Source organism: Hipposideros armiger, unplaced genomic scaffold, assembly GCF_001890085.2.
Source record: "Hipposideros armiger isolate ML-2016 unplaced genomic scaffold, ASM189008v1 scaffold_66, whole genome shotgun sequence".
In the NCBI taxonomy this organism is placed as follows: domain Eukaryota; kingdom Metazoa; phylum Chordata; class Mammalia; order Chiroptera; family Hipposideridae; genus Hipposideros; species Hipposideros armiger.
Genome location: NW_017731416.1, coordinates 3,258,543 through 3,277,783, shown reverse-complemented (window position 1 = coordinate 3,277,783; position 19,241 = coordinate 3,258,543). Strand labels below are relative to the sequence as shown.

The window sequence follows — 19,241 nt, the reverse complement described above, 5'->3', positions numbered from 1 at the left end:
AAGTGATTATCTTAGCATGGGGAGAAATGGGGCTGATGGGGTAGGAACAAGACTTTCCATGCATAAATTTTTACAATATTTTTATTTTGAACTAGGTGATGACATTTCCTGGTTAATAAATAACTAAAATATTAAAAGCACCTTTTGTACAAAAAGGACTTTAATTTATTCTATTGCTTTGAAAGTACTCCAATTTCAATTACCCTTACCTCTAACCTCTGTGTCTGATCCTTGCCCAAAAGGTCACGAACTTCTTCATTATATATTTCCAAATAGGACACTCGAACCAAAAATCTAAAAATAAAATATCATTTTTAAAAACAAAAAAATGAAATATTTATAAGAACAGTTTTAAATCATGTTTATGAAATTTGTACCTATATGTCTTTCTTAACTTCTTAATATTAGAAAATAAAATAATTCTTTTACCTTGTATCACCCTCTGCTTTTGCAATATGACCAAATATGTGAGCGAATGAATTTGGAATGATTCCTCTAAGTTCAGGAACAGCTCGAACACCTTCCATGGTAAACGTTTTGCCTGTACCAGTTTGTCCATATGCAAAAATTGTCCCTGAAAATGATGAAGAAAATCAATGACTTTTTAGAGTCTAATGCTACAGAACAATAGCTCTTAAAATTAACTCTTTTGACACTGTGATGCAATTTCTTCCCTGAATTTAAAATTTATTCTAGTACAAATTTCACCTTTATTATCAATAATTACAACATGTACTCTGTGCCACATGAGTCAAACACTGTTAAAGCACTAGAGTCAATGAGGTATTATTCATAATTATTAATAAAAAGTATCTCAAACCCTAAACATAAAATCTTACAGTGAACATCATTTTGAACCATTTTTTTGTAATGGGTATATTAACTACTTAATGTGGACCTTAAATTGGAGAAAGTGCTATAATTACAGCAAAAGAATACAGGTTCTAGAGCAGAAAGACCTCAGTGTGAATCCAAGTTATCTGCCATTTTTCAGCCACTTGACCTTGGACAAGTATCCATCCAGAGATGGTCTCCTCAGTCGTAAAATGTGAATAACTACCCTACATTAATAGTAAGAATACCAAATGAAACAATTTAAGCAACCAACACAATGCGTGGTAGAGTGCAAGCAAACAGTAGTTATTTTCTTCTTTAATTTTAAAATGAGTGCATTATTTCTTCTAAAAAAAATTTAAGTAACTGCTGTAAGGAATGGGGCAGTTAAGAAAAAAAAAGATGACAGTATAATTATGAGAGGTAAAGACAGATGCAATAAAAACTTCCTAAATGGCTAAATTCATTCATTCAACAAATATTTACCACACACCTGAGTCCAGCATTGTGACAGGCACCAGGGACACAGTAACAAACATGACAAACACAATCCCTAATCTTATGTGTGTGTAATCTTGGGGAAGAGATACTGGTTGAATAATTATAAGCAAGATGAGTGTTGGGAATGATTAACACAGAGCAGTAGACGGGAGTAAGGGACCTCATCGAGGCAGAACTGATGCAGGAGGAAAGAAGAGGTCAGGGAAGGCTTTTCAACAAAGGTAAGGATGAAGAAACAGTCTGAAATATGAGTGAGAATTCAATAGGAACAGAGTGGACAGCAAGAGGCAAAAAAGAGAATGGAGATTTTGAGGAAATGAAATGAGACCAATATGGAAGATACAGATGGAAAATGAAGGTGGATGCAGATAGAGCTAAAGAAACTGGCAGGGACCTAATCACACAGAGCCATGAAGACCATGGGAAGGCTTTTAGAGCTTATCCTAAAGGCAAAGTGAAGCCATAGAACGATTTTTCAGTCAGAGGGGTGCCATCGCTGTCACTATGGCTGTAGTATACAAAGAACTGGAAGAAAGCAAGGAGAGCTGTGAAGAAACCAGTGAGAGGGCTGGAGTGCTTAGCCAGGTGAGAGATGACGCTGACAACAAAAGGGAATGAGAAAGATGTAAAGATTTCAGAGATACCTGGCAGCTAGAACCAACAGGACCTGGGAAATAATTAGCCAGAAGAGGACCAAGGAAAAGGAAGAACTGAGGATGATTTTCAAATTTTGGGCTTAAACAAGGGGATGTATGGCTATGCCATGTATTGAGATGGTGAACACTGCTAGAAGAAATAATGATTTGAAAGGGAAAATCATGAATTCAGTTTGGAGCACACTGAGCCTGAAGTGCCTAAGATGCACCCAAATGGATGTGTCAAGCAGGCAGGTGGATGGATGAGATTCATTTGTCAACTGAATCCATGGGAGCGGATGACATTTCTTCAGGAGGCAGTGTAGTAAGAGAAGTTAGCCTAGGAAGTGACAGCATAAATGAAAAACGTTTCTCAACAACTGCCACTCTGTTCCGTTAACCTCCAATGTCATCATCAATTTCAGACTTTACGTGAAAATAAATTAATCACGGCAGAAGCCATTTTTTGCACATGGGAATAAAAAAGTCTTAATTTTTCTAACTAAATATTTCAAACTCTTCCATTAAGAACACAGTATAACTTATTGCATTCAAAGGAGCTGAAAATATCATGAACTCCAGACTGCACTGTAGACCAGACACAACGGCTGCCAATTACTGACCATTTGCTATGTGCTAAACCATGTACTTCACATGCATTCTTATTTAATTTTCATCCCAATCCTAAAAGCCAGGCACTATGTATATTCCCATAGTTTAGCTGAGGAAACAAAAGCTTAGAGAGGTTGAGTTCCTTGCTCAACATCACAGTAAGTGGTAAAACAAGACCTGAACACAGTCCATTTAGCTCCAGAGCCCATATTTTTTTAACAGTATGTAGTAGCAAAAAAAATTTTCAAACTCAAAATTAATTCCTAATGCAATTCCTATAAATGCATTAAATACATGAAGATTACTAATTTAAAAAGGATATTAACCTATAATTTTAGAGCTGAGAAAGGAGGGCCAGAAATATCCCAAAATAAAATAATCTCATTTTCAGAGATGAGATTCCAAATTTCTAGCTTTTTAATGTCAAACTTAACAAATCTAATGCCATTATTTCCTACAATATGAGCTTCTTTTAAAACCTGACTTTTGACAAACTAAAAATGACCTCAGTTTTTTTTATTCACTCTCCTCATTTCCTGACTATACATTAAAGATGGGGGGCAGCCAAGTGGCTCAGTTGGTGGGGAGCGCAAGCACTGAGCAGCAGGGTCACCAGTTCGACTCCCACATGGGATGGTGGGCTGCACACACCCCCCCCTCCCGCAACTAGGATTGAAGGACAACAAACTGACTTGGAGCTGATGGATCCTGGAAAACACTGTTCCCCTCCCCAATTCCCCAATAAAAATCTTTAAAAAAAAGATGGTGGAAGATCCACACAAAAACCTGCACATGGATGTTTATAGCACCTTTATTCATAATTGCCAAAACTTAGAAGCAACCAAGACATCCTCCAGTAGGTGGATGAATAAACTGTGGTACATCCAGACAATGGAATAATAGTCAGTGCTCAAAAGATATGAGCTATCAAGCCATGAAGAGACATAAAGAACATCTAAGTGCATATTACTAAGAGAAAGAAGCCTATCTGAAAATGCTAAATACTGTGCTATCCCAACTACATGATGTTCTGGAAAAAGTGCAACACCAGGAGTGAACCATGGGCCAGGGATGCCGCTGTGTCAGTGTGGGCTCATGGACTAGACCAATGTCAATGTCCCACTGTGGGGTGGGATGCCCAGAGTGGGGACGCTGTGCATGTCTGGGGAAAAGGAATATATAGGAACTCTCTGTGCCCTGCTCAATTTTGCTGTGAACCTAAAACTGTCCTTAAAAAAAAAAAAGTTTTAATCTTAAAAAAAAATTTTTTTAATGGTGGAAGGATTATGTATTTGCCATGGACAATCCAAAAAGTTATAGCTTGGGCTGGCTGAGTGGAGCGTTGGTTAAGAGCTGACTTGGGGGGCTGGCCGGAGTGGAGCGTTGGTTAAGAACTGGCTTGGGATGCCAGAGGGCCCCGGTTCGGATCCCACATATGAGGGCCAGTGACACTGCCCTCTACAGCTAAGATGCTGAACAACAGCTCAACCTGGAGCTGGGCTGCTGTGGGTCACCGGTGACGGCGTAGGCTGCAGTCCCTGCTGCAGTGGGCTGCCATAAGCTATCATGTGTAGCCGGCAGCCAGCATGAGCGGCCAGAAGCCGCAGTGAGCGGCGTCCAGAGGCCAGCGACTGATCTGCCTCACCCGGGAAGAGAGCAATGATGGTGCCAGCTTGGGCCAGTGAAGCAACGTCCTCCACAACTAGACTGAAGAACAAAACAACAGCAACTTGTCTGTTCCCCTTCCCCCAATTCCCCAGTGCTGTTCCCCTCCCCCAATCCTCAATACAATCTTTAAAAAAAAAAAAAGTTATAGCTTAACCACATTTGAATAATGCAAACTAAACTGCATTATATATTATAGCATTCCTAATTTTTGTCCTTTTTCCAAATGTTTTTCTATTTGTTACTATCAACAATTTTCAGTCAGCATAATACACTGGAAAATAGTTGAAAAGTCCCTTGACATTCATGTACTACTCTGTATAAATTTGTTTAAAATGCATAATTCTGTTAATTCAAAATTAAACTAGTGACACTTCTGCTTCCAACAAAGGTGGAGTAACAAGGGCTATATTTACCCTCCTGGCTGAAACTAAAAAGCAGACAAAATATATGAAACAGCAAATTTCAAGACAATGGACATCAGACAACAAAAGGCAGTGATTCCTGAAAGATGGGAAACAGGTGAGGCGGGTGCTATGACTGCCCGGCTTCCTGTCTTAACAGAGAATCCAAGTCATGAAGCAGGGGGCAGAACCCAAGCAGCGACTGGCAGATGCCCCGAGCTGAGAAGGAGCTGAGTCCAGAGACCAACATAGCTAAAAATTGGTAGGAAATGAGACAGTACCAGGAAGGAAAAAGCTACACAGAAAGAGCTCCAGAGATCTGCAGAGGGTCCCCCTCAAGCACTCAGCTGAGGACTAGTCAGCACAAGAGTCTCAGGAAACTAAACGGGGAGGTAGATGGGGGTGGGCATCATATGGAAGGGCTGGAAGAGTCCCAGCATTCACACAGGCCAGGGACAGAATCTGTTGCCACCAGCCAGACTGGAAAAACCTCATAATTCACAGGACATTAGGTACAGTATACAAACCGGTCTTGCCTCAGTAGTGGGGAATAATAACCTTAGAGTGAGCACTGCTCTAGTCCTAACTAAAAAATTTTCAAAGAAAAATCTGAAAGAATCAAACTGTTTTCAAGTAACTGCAGGGCCGGCCAAGTGGCGCATTGGTTAAGAGTTGGCTTGGGATGCCAGCTCTGAGCAGCAGGGCCACAGTTCGGATCCCACATGAGGGCCAGTGACGCTGTGCCATCTACAGCTAAGATGGTGAACAACAGATCGACCTGGAACTGGGCTGCCATGAGTCACCGGCAACGGCAGGTGGATTGCCATGGGCTACCGTGTGTAGCCAGCAGCCAGCGTGAATGGCCAGCAGCCATTGTGAGCAGCCGTCCAGAAGCCGGCGACTGATGTGCCTCGCCCGGAAAGAGCGCAATGATGGTGCCAACTTGGGCCAGTGAAGCAACGTCCTCCACAACTAGACTGAAGAACAAAACGACAGCAACTTGTCTGTTCTTCTTTCCCCAACTCCCCAATAAAAAAATCTTTAAAAAAAAGAAACACCAAAGACTGCCAGCAAACAACCAGTAGCAAGGAGAGAGGTATGGAACGGATTCTCCCTCACAGCCCCCAGAAGGAACCAAGCCTGCCTACATCTTGATCTCGGGCTTCTAGTCTCCAGCCTCGATTCTCACAAGAGAATAAATATCTGTTGTGTAAGCCAAAAAAAAAAGGCTAGAATGTCTATATTAATATCAAAGTAGGTTTCACAGTAAATCATATCACCAGGGATAAAGAGAATAATTTCATAATGAAAAAGAGGTTAATTCATCCAGAGGACATAAAAGTCCTAAGCATTATGTATCTACTCTCATGATTTCAAAATATATAAAACAAAAACTGATACAACTGAAAGGAATAGGCAAATATAAAAATATACTAGACGGGCCGGCCGAGTGGCGTGATGGTTAAGAACTCGCTTGGGATGCCAGAGGGCCCCGGTTCGGATCCCACATATGAGGGCCAGTGACACTGCCCTCTACAGCTAAGATGCTGAACAACGGCTCAACCTGGTGCTGGGCTGCTGTGGGTCGCCGGCGACGGCGTGGGCTGCAGTCCCTGTGGCAATGGGTTGCCATGGGCTACCGTGTGTGGCCAGCAGCCAGCGTGAGCGGCCAGCAGCCGCAGTGAGCGGCCGTCCAGAAGCCGGCGACTGATCTGCCTCACCAGGGAAGAGCGCAATGATGGTGCCAACTTGGGCCAGTGAAGCAACATCCTCCACAACTAGACTGAAGAACAAAAATGACAGCAACTTGTCTGTCCCAATTCTCCAGCACTGTTCCCATCCCCCCAATTCACCAATTAAAAAAAAAATCTTTAAAAAAAAAATATATATATATACTAGAGAATTCAATACCCCTCTCTTAATTGGTAGACCAAGTAGAAAATAATTAAGTACACAGAAGATTTGAACAACACTATCAAACAAATTGACATAATAGACATTTATAGACTACTCCATCCAACAACAGCAAAATACACATCCTTTTCAAGAATATGCACATTTTAAATAATAATAAACCACATTCAGGGTTGTACAAGTCTCAATGAAATTTAAAAGATTCAAGTCATACAAAAAGTACATGCTCTCACTAAAATGGAATTAAATCAGTAACAGAAAGATCTCTGGAAAATCTCAAAATATTTGGAAACTAACACATTTCTAAATAACCCAGGAATCAAAGAAATCAAGAAGGAAGATAGAAAGTATTTCGCACTGCATGAAAATGAAAACACAGTATGTCAAAATCTGCAGGATGCCATTAAATTACCACTTAGGTGGTAATTTATAGCATTAAACCTCTATGGTGGAAAGGAAGAAAGGTCTCAAAACAATGACCTCAGCTTCCACCTTAAGAAGGTAGAAAAAGAAGAATCAAGTATATAGGAGAAAAGAAACAACAAAAGATCAAAGCAGAAATTGATGAAATAGAAAATATAAAAATAATAAAGGAAAATTAATAGAACCAAAAGCCAGTTGTTTGAGAATATCAATAAAATTGATAATCCTCTGGCCAGATTAATCAGAAGAAAAAGAGAAGACACAAATTACCAATATCAGGAATGAGACAGGTTACTACATTCTAATACAAGAATAGGGGATTGATATAAACAACCTTTTGCCAATAAGTTTGAAAACTTAGATGAAATTGACAAATTCCATGAAAGACAAACTACCAAAGCTCACAAAAGACAAAAATAGGTAACTTGAATAGCTCTGTATTTATTAAAGAAAATGTACCGGAAATTAAAAACTCCCCCCAACCCCCACATACAAACACACCACAAAAAAACTCCAGGCCCAGATGGCTCCACTGGTGAATTCTTAGGGAAGACATAATACTAATTCTAGACAAATTTTTCTAGATTATTCAAAAGCAGGGAATACTTCCCAATTCATTCTGAAACTAGCACTATCCTGATACCCAAACCATATAAAGATATTACAAGAAAATTACATACTCATGTCCTCATGAACATAGATGCAAAAATTTAAACAAAATTTTAGCAAATCAAATCTACTGGGTCATCAGAAAAGTCATGACGCATTTTTGCAACGAAAAACAGAAAAATTCGTCATGACTTTTCCGACGACCCAATAACAATATACAAAAGGATAATACACCATGAACAAGTGGCATGGCTGGTTTCATATTTAAAAATTAATCAATGTAATTGACCATATTAACAATCTTAAAAAAAATTATTTCAATAGGTGCAGAAAAAAGTGCATTTGACAAAATATACATTCCTAAAAAAAAAAAAAATACTTTCAGCAAACTAAGAACAGAGGGAAATATCCTCAATCTGATAAAGGGTGTCTATCAAAAATCTACAGATAACATCACATTTACTGGTAAAACAGTGAATGCTTTCTCCCTAAGATCAGGAACAATACAAAAATGCCCACTCTCACCCCTTCTATTTAACACTGTATGGGAGGTTCTAGCCAGGGCAATTCACGTAACAAAAGGAAATTATGAAACTACCGTGCGATTCAGGTAAAAAAAAGAATGGAAAGAATTTAGTTGTACTATTTTTATTTGCAGACAACATGCTCCTGTGTGTAGAAAATCCTAGGGAATTTACCAAAAAATAAAGTCTACTAGAAATAATATTGCAGGACATAATGGGGTTTTTTATTTTGATATACAAAAATCAACTGCAAGACACAATAAGATGTCACTTCACACCCATTAGGATGGCTATAATCAAAAGACAAATAACAAGTTTTGGCATTCATGTGGAGAAATTGGAAACCTCATACATTGCTGGTGGGAATGTAAAAAGTCTAACAATTAACCTTTTGACTCAGCAATTTCCATTCCTATGTATATACACACCTAAGAGAACTGAAAACATGTTCACACAATAACTTGTGCAAGAATGTTCATAGCAACATTATTCATAATAGCCAAAAAATGGAAACAATTGTTAATCAATTGATGAATGATTAAACAAAATATACCATTTCCAAACAATGAAATATTATTTGGCCATAAAAAATAAAGCATTGATACATGCTACAATATGGATGAGCACTGAAAACATGCCAAGTAAATCAAGCCAGACGCAAAAGAATATATAGTGTATGATTCTATTTACATGAGGTTTGCCCAGAACAGGCAAACTCATACACATAGAAAGTAAATGAGCAGTTGCCAGGGTAGGAGGGTGCAGAATTGGAATTAACTGCTCATGGGTACAAAGTTTCTTTTTGGATTGATGGAAATGTTCTGGAAACAGATAATGGTGGTAGTTGCACATTATGAATGTACTAAAAACCCCTGACTTGTGTACACTGTAAAATAGTTAAAATAGTGAATTTTATGTTATTTAAATTTTATCTCAAAAAAAAATAAAAACTACTAAAATAATCAATTGCATTTCTATATGTTCACAAAGTACAATTCCAAAAATGAAATTATAAAAACAATTATATTCACAATAGCATCAAAAATACTTAGAAATAAATTTACCAGAAGTATAAGGTCTGTACACTAAAAACTACAAAAAACTGATGAGAGAAACCAAACAATACATAAATAAATGGAAAGATAGATCGTGTTCATGGATTGGAAGACTCAGTGTTATCAGAATAACAATAAAATCCCAGTAGGGTTTGGTTTTTTGTGTGTGGAAATTGACAAGGTGAAATACTAAATGCAAAGGACCTAGAAAAGGCAAAACAATTTTGAAGAAGAATAACAAATTTTGAGAATGTATATTACCTAATTTCAAAACGTATTTAAAGCTACAGTAATCAAAACAGGACACACATGGAATAGAATAGACAATCCAAAAATAACCCACATATTTGCGATCAGCTGATTTTTAACAAAAGTGCCAAGTTAATTCAATAATGAAATGGAAATCTTCTCAATAAATGGTGCAGGAACAATTGAATATCCATAGACAAGAAGGAAAAAGAAAGAAAAGAAAGAGAAAGAAAGAAGAATTTAGACACTTATACCACATATAAAAATTTACTCAATGTGGATCACAGATCTAAATGTAAGACCTAAAATGTTTACAACTTCTAGATAAAAGCATAGAAAATCTTTGTAGTTTTGTGTTTGGCAAAATTTCTTAGCTATATCACCAAAAGCATAATGACAAATGAAAAAATTGATAAATTGAAGGGCCGGCTGAGTGGCTCAGTTGGTTAAGAGCTCGCTCAAGAGTTTGAGCTCTGAGCAACAGCGGTTCGAGTCAGCCCGAGCTGAGCAGCCNTCTGAGCAACAGCGGTTCGAGTCAGCCCGAGCTGAGCAGCCGCTGAGCTGCCAACAGGTGGCAGGATGGCTCAGCTAAAAAAAAAAAAAAAAAAATTTGATAAATTGGACTTAATCAAAATTTGAAACTTTTTCTCTCATTAGAAAATGAAAGAGAAGCCACAGGCTGGGAGAAAATATTTTCAAATCGCATATCTGTTAAAGGATTTGAATCCAGAATATACGGAGAGCAGGACTCAATAATAAGGCAGGCAACCAAATTTAAAAATAGGTAAAATATTTTAAGAGATTTTTTACCATTCTTCTTTGGGAAAATGGCTAATATAAATGGCTAATAAATAGTTATATGCAGATTTTTGACTGTGCAGGAGATCGGTGCCCCTAACTCTTGCATTGTTCAAGGGTCAACCATACAATAGATACTCAACACTGTTGGTCATTGGGGAAATACAAGACAATGAGATACCACTACAGATCCTCCAGAATGGCTATAATTAAAAAGACTGATAATCTAAATGTTGGCAAGAATGTGAAGAAGCTGGAACCCTCATAATCAGGCCGGTGGGGAAAAAAAAGTAGTATGATCACCACTTTAGAAAAGTTTGGCAATTTTCAAAAGATAAATATACATTAACCATATGACCCTGCAATTCCACTCCTAGGTATCTACCCAAGAGAAACTTTAAAATGTATCTGCACAAAGACTTATAAAAGAAGGCTCATAGCAACATTATTAATGATAGACAAAAAACTAGAACAATCCAGATTTCCATCAAAGATTATAAAAGGTGGTATACAATGAAATATAATTCAGCAATAAAAAGGAACAAACTACTGAGACATGCAACAACATGTATGACCCTAAAAAACATTATGCTGAATGAAAGAAAACAGACAAAAAAGACAAAATCATAGTTTATGATCTGATTTACTTGAAATTTCAAAGGAAGCCAAAACTATAGACTGAAAGCAGGTTAATGGTTGCCTGAAGGTGGAACTGCAAACAGACAGAAGGGAACTTCTGAGGGTGATAGAACTGGATTGTGGTGATGGTTTCACAACCATATGTATTTACCACAACTCATCAAACTGTAAAATCATGATGGGTGAATTTATGGGGTACTAATAATACCTCGATAAAGTTGTTTTAAAAAGTGAACTATAAGGTCTGCTGAGCAGCGCATTGGTTAAGAGTTGGCTTGGGATGCCAGCTCTGAGCAGCAGGGTCCAAGTCGGATCCCACATGAGGGCCAGTGACACTGCCCTCCACAGCTAAGATGGTGAACAACAGCTCAACCTGGAGCTGGGCTGCCGTGAGTCGCTGGCGACAGCATAGGCTGCAGTGGGGCTGCAGTGGGCTACCATAAGCTACCGTGAGCGGCCGGCAGCCAGCGTGAGCAGCTGGCATGAGCTGCCAAGAGCTGCCGTGAGTGGCCGTCCAGTGGCCAGCGACTGATCTGCCTCACCCGGGAAGTGCGCAATGAGAATACCAACATGGGCCAGTGAAGCGACGTCCTCCACAACTAGACTGAAGAACAAAAGGACAGCAACTTGTCTGTTCCCCTCCCCCAATTCCCCAATAAAATTTAAAAAAAAAAGTGAACTCTATAAGGTACTCACCATTGTAGCCTTCAAGAACAGAGTCAATAATAGGTCTTGCAGTTAAGTTATAAACATCAAGCTGTTTACTCTCTGGTCCAAAAACAGTATCAAAAGTAAATGTCTTTGGAGGTTCATTGGAAGAATCAGTCTTGTGTACAGTGATAGTTCCCCTCATCTCATCCACACTGACAGCCTGTCTGTAGCACATGGACTTCTCTCTCTCATTGAGGGGCCGACACCTAACCACCACCTTCACATTATCACAGCTTTCCGGCTTCTCTGATTTATTGATCTGGTGGAGAAAATATTTACAAATAATAAAGAACACATTTACTCTTACCTTCAACAGACTAAATTTAAAATGTGGAAAAGGCTACTTTACCATCTCAGTGTCCTGCACACATTAAAGCACTCCATAAATACTTGTTAAATGCAATTAAAGATCTTACAGATACATAGAAAAAGGCTTATTAGAAAATATAAAAAGGAAAAGTTTATTTTATAATACAAATGAAGGGAGGGAAAATCTAATTTACATTTATAGTAAATGCTGGTCAAGCAGAAAATGAACCAGTATATTATAGACTGTCATCCTGCACAGAAGTCCCTGACTTCCTGTGTTTCCTATCTGTAGGAAAACAAATGTTATCATGGTTAACAACTTTAATCAAGAATATAATAGTAGGTCCTGTGTTCCCCTGAGACTTTTAGGTTTATTTTCTGTAATGAATTAATAAAATGTTTTTTATCATATAATATGTCCATATATAGTCTACCTTCTTTATACAGTAGAAGACAACAATAAATGAAAGACAGAAAAGGAAGTCCAATAGCAGACAGAGAAAAATGTTTTAGTATGACACTAATCTTCAATTCCTAAAATTTTATGATTAAGAATCTATGTTAAAGTGCAATCCTATAATTGAAGTGAAGACGTTCAACAGTTTAGTTGAACAGATACTTGTTAAATCCCTACTGTTTCAGATACTCTTCTAAGCATTAGAGAAACAACTACAAGCCACTGTCATTGACAAGGAACAGATATATTCAATACACTTCTCTCCATCTCTACTTTCACCACCTCGGTCTAGGTCACCATTATCTCACCTTGGATTATAAGACTCCTAGCTATAACTCCTGCATCTAATTAAGTTTCCCTACAGTTTGTTCTCTACATGGCAGTCAGCTTCCACACAAATCTAATCATGTCACTCTCCTACTTAAAACTCTTCAATGTTTTCCCACAGATCTTAGGATAAAAATCAAAATCCTTATGGTAGTCTGTAAGCTCTGGCTCTGGCCCATGCCTATTCTAGTCTCATTTCACAAGCTACCCTGTTGGTTTTCTCAGCCACAGCCACACTGGTTTTCTTTAAGGCCTTTTCTTGTCACCATGCTCCTTCTTACCACAGGAGTCTTTATGTGCTGTTCCCTCTGCCTAGAACATTCCTCAGTTTCCTCTTCACTTATACTATAGGTCTCAGCTCAACCACCACTTCATCTAGGCAGACTTCCCTGAGTAGGTCAAACCCTTGTACAGGCATACCTCGGAGACATTGCGGATTCCGTTCCAGTAACAGCAATAAAGCGAGCATTGCAATAGAGGGAGTCAATCTTTTTGCTGGTGGAAGGTCTTGCCTTCAATTTGTGTGTGTGTGGGGGGGGGAGAAAGAAACATCTGTGGAGCCCAATAAAATGATGCGCAATAAAATGAGGTATGCCTGTATAGGCCCTGAGAGCACCCTCTTCAAGCTCCTTCTTCTACATCTGGTTACAATTCCACTTTGATTGTTCGTTATTTGATTAATGTCTGTCTTTGTCTACACCAGAGGTTGCAAACAGGTAGCCAAGGGGCTGAACTCAGCCCACAAATGTCTTATGTTTGGCTCGTAATATTTAAAAATCTTTTGAATTATTTGGTAAAATTGAAAAACTTCACAAAAATAACAATTTCTAGATTCTCTTTAAAAAAAAAATCAGATGATCTGACATCTGTAGGCCAGCATTCCTACATGGCAACACATTACAATTCACCAGAATCTACTTCTATGTATTGTATGCCATCCATTGACTTCATTAGTGTTAAGTGTCTTGTCTCTATAAACACGTATGGTTCTCATCCCTGCCCAAGAAGGCAAGCTTCTCTCTTCTCAAGTTCAAGAACCAAGCTTGTTTTGCTCAATATTGTATCTCCTGTGCCTAACACGTGGTGGGTGCCCAGTATCTGTTGAACAAATTGATAAATAACTTGAAAGCAACAACAAAGAACAAATATTGAGCATTTAATGCTAAATGTCAAGCACTGTCCTTCAGTTCTCCTGAGCAGCATCTTATTTCATCCTGATAAAAACCCCATGAGGAAAAGTTTAATTATGTGGGAACTAAGGGCCCAGAAAGATTAAATAATTGTCCGAGGCCTCATAACCTGCAAATAACCGGCCACGGTTCAAGTGTTGTCCATGACCCTATACTGGACTTAAGACGGCCCCTTCCTAGGTGCACGGTAACAATCTGAAATCCTACAAGACAAACATACACCACCCACTCCCTAACACACAAAGACACCTACGGGTTACATTCTTGCACTGTGAGCTAAAGCGCAACAAGAGGAATGACAGCTCGAGGCAGGGGCCTGCCCTCTCTTCACTGCCTTCCGGAGCGTAGCTCCGCTGCGCAGACCCTGCGGGGTGCGGAACAGCCAAAGCCGACCCTCTGCGGCCGCTCCCAGACGCCCAACCCTGCCGGCAGGGCTGGGAGCGAGAGCGCATCCTTTGGCACAGCGCCTTTATGTCAAGCAGCGCAGGCCCTGCGGGATGCGGCAACGACGAAGACGGCGGGGCCTATCCCAGGCCCCTCCCAGGGCTGGCTGGACCCACGCGGGCCCCAGGCCTATCCGCCAGGTTCCCCAACCGCACCCGCCGCAGGGCCCGGCCCTGCCCCGCCCCACCTGGGCCGCCCGCCTGCTCCGCGCATCCATGGCAACGACCGCGCCCCCGGAGCCCGGCGCGGAGATGAGGAACCACAGCCGCTGAGCGACTCTCCTCACCGGCATCGTGGTTCTCCCCTGTACCCGGCGGTCAGCCCCTCCCAGGGTGCAGTCCAACGGCGCGGGGTTCGCGGGAGAGGCTTGCCAGAGATTACCGAAACACCACCCTCGCGCTCTCGAGACTGCGGCTCCTTAGAGCGAGAGCGCGTTGTGCGCAGGCGCACTCCCATCTCGCCCCGCCCCATCCCGGGGCCTCTAGTCTCCTCTGCCTCTTGAATTACGCCTGCGCGGCGGCTTTTCGAGTCCGTCTCCTAGGACGCCAGGCTGAAGCTACGCCTGCGCAAAGCTACCATTTCGCTGCGCTAAAAATGGCCCGCATCTGGTTGGGCATACCTGGCTGCCACTGGTTGGGAGGAGGAGGCGTTCTAGATCGCAAGCCCCATTTTTTAGTACTTGCAATACTCTGATTATTAAAAACAATAGCTCCCAGTGAAGAAACATTCACACGTCTTACCACCTTTCTTCATCCCAGAGCCTGTAAAGGTGAACCCACTGGGGCTGGCTGGGGGAGAAGAGGGAAATTTGTTCCAGAAGGAACTGTCTGAGGGATCATAAGGATTTCTGAACATGGGAAAGGGAGGATTAAATCACTTGTTGAAAATTTGTATATTTTTTCCAGGTCTAAAGAAAGAACAAAACATGTATAATGGAATCCAACTCTTGGAAAACATCAAAAAGGGAATTTTCAAGTCATTTCTTGTACAATTTAAATTAACATAAAATTCAAATTAACATGCAATCATTTCGGTCTTTCTAAATAAAAGTTTTGTTGGTTTAAAAAAAAAAACAACAATAGCAATTGCACATTGTGCCTCATCTGGAGAGCTAAAGACTTTACATACATTACTGCACTTGATAGCTGGCTTGTTTATGACCTGTCACACCATTAGAAGGTTAGGTCTTGAGGAGCTATTGTGGGTATTCTCACAGAGTATCTCCACAGCCTAGAATAAAGCCTAGAATAGGACCTGGCACAGGATAGGTTTTCAATAAATATTTGTGAAAGAACGAATGATCTATTGTCTTTCTTACCTGAACCTCTCTCCTGAACACCACTCGGCTTGGATGTGTAGTAGGCTTTTCAAGTTTATCATGTACAAAACTGAAAGGTTGATTCTCACCTACTCCTATCTCCCTACCCCCACCAAACAGTTAAAAAAAAAAAGTCTCCCTCTCAAACTTCCCTCATCACAATAAATGTAATCTGAATTCTGACAATTGCTGGGTTCAAAACCACCATCTATTTCTCTCATACTCAATAGCTAACCTTTCAATAGAGCTTGTTGATTCTATCTTCGAAGTAGAACCAGAATCTGACAACTTCTTACCACTACCACCATGTCTCACCTGCATTACTACAGCAGCTCAGAACTGTTTTCTTTGCGTGCATCCTTGTCCCCACTTAGTCTTCTGTATTTTCAACACAGGAGCCAGAGTGATGGTGTTAGAACAGGAATCAGATGGTGTCTTTTCTCTGTTCAAAACCTGCCAAATGATTTCCCATCTCACAAAGTCACCAGCCCTCTCCCCATTTCCTACCATCTTGCCTCTTGCTCAGTACTCTGCACCAGTCGCACCTGGTCTCCTTGATTCAATTGACATGCTTCTAACTAGCATGCAAGGGCTTTTGTGCTTGCAGTAACAGATAATGAAAATGACTATAAAGCATTTTACTTAGTGCCAGTGTACTGTTCTAAGTACTTAACTTTCTTTTTAAAAATTTAATTCACATAACTTTTTGAAATAAGTATTATTAGTCATTTTAATAGTATGGATGAAAAAGTGACCATATACTAAACCTGACAAACTCAGGGGAGGTCCTTACAAACTCAGAGACCGAAATTAACCACATAGGATCATCTGAACATAGAAATTCCTAACTAAAAGTGGGTCATGGCTGGTAGTCATATCCTGGGCCTGTAGCTTTCTTACCTTAAGTAAGCCTGTCTATTGTCTTTTTGCATCTAAGATAACATACACTTGCAATGTCAGAGTAATCCCTTTTTCTGGACCCCTCAAAGCACAACCCACCGCATCAGAGCACTAGACCACAGAACCCCTCATTGTTAACTTGTTCCCCCGAATATCATCTCTATGTGCTGTAAATGTTAATTATTAACTATCATGTACTCACCCATGTAAAAGAAGTATGTGTCCCTCTGTTTTACATTTTTATCCAATCCCAGAGATTTCCCTGATTTGCTTTCTCCCACCCCATAATCTATCACCAGTGGATTTCGTGTAACCCTCCTTATGTCTCCTCCTTTGATTCTAAATATATAAAATAAGCTGCAAAACTGCCATTCTCCAGAGCATTTTCTTAATCCATTGAGAATTTGCTTTGTGGCAATTATCATCAGTTTGGTTCAAATAAACTCATTAAAAGTCTCTAGAGGTTTAGACATTTCCTACATCAACGTTTCTTAGGCCTATAGAAAATAGGACTATTTTACAGATAAGGAAACTGAGGCACAAGGCCATTAAATAACTTGTCCAAAATCATAAATATAGGGAGTGACAAAGCCCAGATCCAAACCCAGGCCCTAGAAAACTCTCTGCCTAGAAATTTGCTTAATTCCCTCACCTCCTTCAGAATATCTTTGTTCCATATGTCACCTTCTCAGTGAGCCCCACCATGATCTATTTAAAATTCCAACCTTCAACCCCAGTCTTCTTATCTCCCCTTCCTACCTTATATTTCTCCATAGTACTTATCACCACCCGATATACCATATATATAATATAGGTTATATATATCCATATACCCAGCTTTATTGAGATATAATCACATATACAATTCACCAATATAAATTGTACAACTCCATGGTTTTTACTGTATATACAGAGTTGTGCAACCATAACCACAATCAATTTTAAACATTTTCATCACCCCAAAAAGAACCTCTATACTCATAGCAGTAACTCCCTGTTTCCCTGCTCCTCTTGCTAACATCCCAGCCTTAGGCAACCACCAACCTGCTTTCTCTATATATAGATGTGCCTTTTCTGGACATTTCATATAAAGAAATTATACATTATATGGCCTTTTCTAAATGAACTCTATCACTTAGAATGTATTCACACTTCATCCCTATTGTAGCATATGAGGTCAGACAATTAAGTTCACGAACTTGTTGCAACAATGTTGCTAACCTTTTTTGATATCAGAAGGTTTATTCATTATGAATTTGTACTAACTGGACAAACAGTTAACCAAGTTTACTATTTGGAAGTGCTGAAAGGCTGCGTGAAAATATTAGACAAAAACAACCTGAACTTTTTGCCAACAATTCATGGCTCTTGCATCATGACGATGCACCAGCTCACATGGCACTGTCTGTGAGGGAGTTTTTAGCCAGTAAACAAATAACTGTATTAGAACACCCTCCCTACTCACCTGATCTGGCTCCCCAATGACTTCTTTCTTTACCCAAAGATAAAGGAAATTGAAAAAAAGACACTTTGATGACATTCAGGACATCAAGGGTAATACGACAACAGCTCTGATGGCCATTCCAGAAAAAGAGTTTCAAAATTGCTATGAAGGGTGGACTAGAGGCTGGAGACTGTGCATAACTTCCCAAGGGGAGTAGTTCAAAGGTGATATAGTGATGTTCAGCAATGAGGTATGTAGCACTTTTTCTAGGATGAGTTTGAGAACTTAATTGTCTGAACTTGTATGTCAATAATTCTTTAGTTTTTATGGCAGAATAATATTCCATTGTATGGCTATATCATGGTGTGAATATAATACAATTTATCTCATTCAACTATTGATGGATATTTGGGTTGTATTCAGTTTCAAGCTATTACAAACAGTACTACTCTGAACATTTAGTGTCTTTTGGTGCAAACATGTGCATTTCTGTTGGGCATATACTTAGAAGTAGAATTGTGGGATTTCCATGTTTTCTACTCCATATTTATTGTCCGACTTTCCCGACTAGAATGTAAGTTCCCTATTTTATTCACTATTATGTCCCAGCGCCTAAGACATTGCAGGCCTTCAATAAATAACCGCTGAATGGAAAAGCATATGCATGAATGAACTTTGTGAGGGAGATATTATCTCATTTTTTTTAGAGAAGGGGTAACCGAGACTCTGGGAGGTCAAGCCACACGCACGAGATCACACTGCGAGTCAGGAATTCCATCCCCAGCTTGTCTGATTGAGGAAAAAAGCAGGGTCTGTGGCCGAGTGTCCTCCACGGCTGGCGTAGTCACCAGCTGCCCCATCCCGGGGCAGAGCATGGGGCGCGGGCTTCCGTCGGGAAAGAGGCGTTCAGTTGACGGGCGCGGAGGTAGTAAGATAGAGGGGGGTCCCTCACCCACCTGCGCGCTCTGTGCTGCCGCGTCCCAGGTCCGTGCTCCTTACCCCGGGAGCGTGTGTCAAGGAGGGGCGGGCCCAAGCCGGGGGGGGCTGCGCTAAAAATGGCCCGCATCTGGTTGGGCATACCTGGCTGCCACTGGTTGGGAGGAGGAGGCGTTCTAGATCGCAAGCCCCATTTTTTAGTACTTGCAATACTCTGATTATTAAAAACAATAGCTCCCAGTGAAGAAACATTCACACGTCTNGGGGGGGGGTATCTCCGGGGAGGATGGCGTGGGTCCGCGGAGCCTGCCCGCCCCGCCCCGGGGCGGCCCAGCTGCGAGAC

General features: G+C 40.4%; 1 protein-coding gene across 8 annotated transcripts in view; it reads right to left on the bottom strand.

Moving 5' to 3' along the window:
* The window catches only part of KIF3A (kinesin family member 3A), a 56,259-nt gene extending 41,512 nt beyond the window's left edge, over window positions 1–14,747 (bottom strand). For 2 of the 8 annotated variants that reach the window (XM_019642242.1, XM_019642246.1), the window contains exons 1-4: window positions 14,587–14,735; window positions 11,559–11,832; window positions 430–574; window positions 210–294 (exon numbers count right to left, since the gene is read on the bottom strand). In XM_019642242.1, the coding sequence (XP_019497787.1) occupies window positions 210–294; window positions 430–574; window positions 11,559–11,832; window positions 14,587–14,592 (510 nt within the window). In that variant the 5' untranslated portion in view covers window positions 14,593–14,735. Of the gene's footprint in view, window positions 1–209; window positions 295–429; window positions 575–11,558; window positions 11,833–14,109; window positions 14,132–14,487; window positions 14,563–14,586 lie in introns of those variants that run through there. The other 6 variants (XM_019642240.1, XM_019642241.1, XM_019642245.1 and 3 more) reach the window with 5 other exon arrangements.
* Between the last annotated feature and the right edge of the window lie 4,494 nt (window positions 14,748–19,241).